At 36.6% G+C, this 5,266-nt stretch overlaps 1 protein-coding gene across 1 annotated transcript in view; it reads left to right on the forward strand.

Moving 5' to 3' along the window:
- Positions 1-1,472: 1,472 nt before the first annotated feature.
- Cbr-ugt-58 overlaps positions 1,473-5,266 on the forward strand; it is a gene marked incomplete at both ends in the record, with an annotated part of 5,866 nt that continues 2,072 nt past the window's right edge. Inside the window, 6 exons of the mRNA XM_002629677.2 lie at positions 1,473-1,643; positions 1,695-1,805; positions 2,514-2,635; positions 2,685-2,749; positions 3,537-3,751; positions 4,312-4,922. Coding sequence (XP_002629723.2) covers positions 1,473-1,643; positions 1,695-1,805; positions 2,514-2,635; positions 2,685-2,749; positions 3,537-3,751; positions 4,312-4,922 — 1,295 coding nt within the window. The remainder of the gene's footprint in view (positions 1,644-1,694; positions 1,806-2,513; positions 2,636-2,684; positions 2,750-3,536; positions 3,752-4,311; positions 4,923-5,266) is intronic.

Here is a 5,266-nt window from a genome sequence, read left to right on the forward strand (position 1 = left end):
ATGAAGATGAAGAAGATGTGGCAGGGAATACTGTAAGTTTGTCAGTTTATCTGCTGGTCGAAATATCTATGGTTCTGCAGGACGTCGAAATGAAAATCGAAGAAGGGGTGGGCAAATGGCCCCGTATCGAACGTCACACTCCTAAATATGCGGACGGTCGGAGGATTTCGGCTCCAGCAGTTCTAGCACACGGTCTTTTTGAAATTGTAAGTTCCCCCGAAAGTGTAGTTTACTGTCTTATGCAACGTCATCTCGACCTTAGGACTCTGTGACTCTGCTCCTTATCAGTTAGCAGATCAGTTCGGAAAAAAGAAAAGCGGGGTATGAAAGGGCGGAAAAGGGTGGACTTCACCCAAGTGAATAGAGCGAATTTTTTTCATTTTTTTAATGAAATTGAGAAAAACAAAAAAATTTTAAATAGATCAAAACATTAAGGAACCGGTTTCACCTTCTGCTTTTGTATTGTTGTTTGAAAAAAAATCAGTCCACCAAAAAAAATTTTTTTGCTGCAAACAGTTTTTTTTTCCACAGTAACTACAATTTTCTTATCATTTATCACTATATCCATATCTTTTTTTGAAAAGAATCACTAGAAACTGACCCCAACATACATTTGTATGTTGTAGTTTTCTCTCTCCCCCTCTTTTCTTCTCTGCGTCTCTCCGAAAATTGCACTCTCTCTCTCACTGTTACGGTCTCATTAACCTCCACCCACCTCCGACCATCAACATCATCACTTTTTTCGTTATCTTTTTTTCTTTCCTTCTCTCTGATAACAACATTTTTCTTTGAACAATCTTTCTTTTTGTATAAAAGGAGTTGGGAATTTTTTTTTCCGATAATTTTGGCATTTTTTGGAGTTTCTGAATTTTTGAAATTCTGGATTTTTCATATTTTAGATTTCTGAAATTGGTGACATTCAGAATTTTTTGAACTTCTCAAATTTGAATTCTTGAATTTTTTGGAAATTTTGTATTTCCAGAATTGTAGATTTCCTTAGAATTTTTAGTTGCATTTTTTTTTTGGAAATTTTTCATTTTTTGGAATTTCAGAATCACCGATTTTTTTGTTAAATTTAGCTTTTTTTTCAGAATGTCTATGTTTCTGATTTCCTTTTGAACTTCAGAATTTTCGTATTTTCTAAAAATTTTGATTTTTTGGAACTTTCGAATTTTCGCATTTTTGGGAATTTCAGAAATTTTGCATTTTTCAGAAGTTTCGAATTTCTGAAACTCTTAATTTCTGAAGATTTCTTTTTTTTAATTTGGGGATTTCTGAATTCCTGGCTTTCAGAAATTCGGAAAAAAATCAGAAATTTCAATAATCTCAAAAGTTTAGGCAATTCACAATTTCAATATTTCAAATATTTCAGAATTTTTTTTAAACATTTGTCCTTTTCCATTTTATTTCTCAACTTTTTGCAAAAAGTAATGTTTTGACCCAAGAAATTCAATCTTCAGCCTCCTTCAAAAATGCTCAAATGCTGGCTCCTTCTATCCATAATCGGTTGGGTAACAGCCGGAGATGTACTTTTCATTCCTAGTACTTTATATCCAGTACACGGTCAAACAATGGCAGTTTTGGCCAAAGAACTCGTCGATCGGGGTCATCAGGTGACGTGGCTGGAGATTGGAACAAAACAGGTGGCCTAGAAATGTGGCCTAGAAAAAAAACCAGTCCGCTTTCGTTTTCAGTCTGACCTAGTTCTCCCATCGGAAGTGACCCGAGAGTTTTGGCCTGCTCAATTCGGAGATTCCACTCTTCAAGACATTTATCAGTACCGCAATCACTCGTCTCATTCTCAGGTAATTTTTATTTTAGTTTACAATAATAGCAGTTTACAAAAATGACAAAAGGCAGCTCATTAAGAGCTTCAGAATGAAAATAAACATGGCCTATTTTGTTTTTGAATAGCTTGACAAAAGAATCAATTTTGAATTTTTTTTCGAAAAATTAATTTTTCAAATTTTCACAAAAACTTTAGGAAAATTCCCAAATATGCTATTTCTATCCGATTTGCCTCATTATGAGCTTCAAAATGAGTATAAACACGACTATGTTCCTTTAAAGTTGAAATTTGTCTTTAAAGGCGCATAGCGGGCCCAATATTTGAAAATCAAAGAAAGTAGGTCATGATTATACTCATTTCGGAGCTCTCAACAATTCAAATTTAAATTTGACAGTTTGCAACACTATTTTCAGCTCTAGAATGTTTTCGGGAAATGCTGAAAAAATTTTTTTGGAAAAAATATTTTCATTAAAAATTTGTTTTTCAAAATTTCTCAAAAATTGCATGAAAATTTACAAAATACTTAGTTTCATGAAACTTGCCTTATTATAAGCTTCAAAATGAGTATAAACACGACTATTTTCCCTTAAAATTGAAATTTGACATTAAAGGCGCATAGCGGTCCCAAAATTCAAAACTCAGGGAAAGTAGGTCATGATTATACTCATTTTGGAGCTCCCAACAAGCCAAACACAAATTCAGCATTTTCAAATCTTGTTTTCAGCTCTGGAATCCAGAACACCTCAACGAAAATGAGCAAACCACCGGATGGTTGGCATCGATTCGTCTCTGTGATTCGGTTCTGACAAGAAGCCGATCGAAATTTGATCGACTTGTTGAAAAAAAGTTGGAAAATAGTTTCAGATCGAAAAATTCTGTAATTTTGATTTTTCAGATTTTCCACTGTCATCGTCGACGACTTGTACAACCCATGTGGTGTGCTCATAGCTGGACTCAAAAGTCAGTTTTTTCCAAAATTCCAAATTTCATAAAATAAGGGGTTTCATCAAATTTAACCTTTTATGAGTTTCAAAATGAGTATAAAAATGACCTATTAAAAACAGTTTTTTCGAAAATGTCCGTGTCGGGAGCCAAAAAACTCAAAAAAGGGTTCCAGAGCTGAAAATAGGTCTTAAAATTATTAAATTTGAATTTATCTCATCAAGAGCTTTGGAATGAGTTCAATCATGACCTACTTCCCTTGAGTTTTAAATTATGGGCCCGCTATGCGCCTTTAAAGCCAAATTTCAACTTTAAAGGTGGGGGGACATGAAAAAAATAATGTTCTCGAAATTTCGTTCAAAGATGCCCCTCGAGGAGTTGAACTTGTGAGGGCGATGATTGAGGGTGCGGCGCCGCTACCGACTGAGCTACGCGGGCAAAGAGAAAGCGCACGCCCGATTGCATACATAAAGGCGAGGACGACAGCTGTACGCAGAGTGACATTAAGCGTTGTACACCGTCACGGTAGAATGCATACTCTAGCTACAAAAAAACTACGAAAAATCTCCTGTCCCCCCACCTTTAAAGGAACATAGTCATGTTTATACTCATTTCAAAGCTTATAGTGAGTCAAATTTGATGGACTTAATAATTTTGCAATTTTCTAGTTTGTTGTTGAGAAATGTTGAAGAAAAACATTCTTTAAATGTTTTTCTTTTCAAATTTTTAAAAAAGTTTTTCAAAATCAGAATAGGTCATGTTTATACTCATTTTGAAGCTCGCAATCTCCCAAACTCATTTTTAGAGTCCGTCTACATCTACTGGTCGATTACCGGGCTTCGAACCGAATCCGCGTGGGCCAATCAGTCCCCATCACCACCCAGCTACCTTCCGGTCGCTGGAACCGGTCTAACTGATGATCTCACTTTTTCTGAGAGAGTCTACAACGTGGCATCCTATTTAAAGCAGTTGTATCTCCATCAGCATATTGTGCAGCCAAGGGTTGATGCTGTTTTTCAGGTGAGCAAATTTTGAATTTTGGAAATTTTTAGAAAAATCCAAACCGTCAACTTTGGGCCTAATTATCTCGATTCCTGCAAAAGGTATCAAAAGCAGGTCAACTGATAAAATGTTGCTGATACCATGATAAACATTTTATCAGTTAACAAGTTGTTGATATCTCTCATAGCAATTGAGATAATTGGGCTCAAAGTGCATATACAAAATTTGATTTTGACCTTTTTTTGAATAGTAAAGATCATGGTCTTGAAAAATTTGATTACAGTAAGCCGATGGTTCTGAAAACGCTTAGAAGCACAAAACAAGAATAGAGCTTATCGATATTGGATCCAGAACTATGTGCCTCGAAAGCTAATTGGAAGTATGCCACATTACCTCACAACCTGTAGCCCCCCCCCCCCCTCTTTAAAATAATATATCTCGGTTCCTATGAAAGATACAAAAAAACGATCAACAAATAACATTTTTATCATGATATCACCCACATTTCATCAGTTGACACATTTTTGATATCTTTCACAGAAATTGAGATCATTGAGCTCAGCCCAGTTTCTTTCCAGAAGCACTACCCAGGAGTCTCCACGATGTTCGATATCGAGCGAAACGCCTCAATCAACTTCGTCAACACCCCGCCCATTTTCGACTTTTCAAGACCCTACATGCCACGTGTCAACTTTGTAGGAGCAATCCAATGTAGAAAGGCAAAGGAGCTCCCAAAAGAATTTGCGACGAAAATCTCCGAACATCCCGAAGGGTTCGTCGTCCTCTCCACGGGATTCTCAGCTCAATGGACAAAGTCTCCAGAATCCACGCGTCAAGCATATCTAAAAGCCTTCAAATCTTTCCCGAAGCTTCTTTTTATTTGGCAGTTCAACGGAAAGCTTCCAGAAGGTTCTAAAGCTCCCTCAAATCTCATCACAAAGCCATGGCTTCAACTTCAAGACCTTCTGGGTCATGAGCAATGCCGATGCCACGTGTCACATGGTGGATTGAATAGTGTGATTGAGTCGGTGTATCATGGGGTGCCGGTCGTTGGAGTACCACTGACAGCGAGAGGTTATGATAATTTGTTGAGGATCACGGCGAGAGATAGTGGAGTGATGATTGAGAAGTCAGAGTTTAATGGGGACACACTGACGGCTGCGATTCGCGAAGTGACGAAGAATGAGAAGTGAGTTTTTTTTGATTTCGCAATGAAGCACGCTTGCAACTTCTGATTTTTTGAAATGTTTCAAAGTTCAGATTTCAATTTTTAATTTGAAAAAAGTTGAGAAAAAAAGTTTGCAATAGAGCGCGCTTGAAATATTTGAAATATTGAAATTTTCCTTTTATTTCTACACACAAAGCAAAAACCCAAAAAATCCGAAAAATGCTGTGGGCCCTTAGGGACGAGCTTGAGTTTTCTAGTCCCCGCGGTAGAAAAAGCGCGCGAATTTGAATTTTTTCTTTATTTTCAGTGGTTTTTTTTCAGATTTTTTATCAGTTCTTCCTATGTATACTAGCAGAAAAAATGAC

This window comes from Caenorhabditis briggsae (assembly GCF_000004555.2).
Source record: "Caenorhabditis briggsae complete genome, chrII, whole genome shotgun sequence".
NCBI lineage: Eukaryota > Metazoa > Nematoda > Chromadorea > Rhabditida > Rhabditidae > Caenorhabditis > Caenorhabditis briggsae.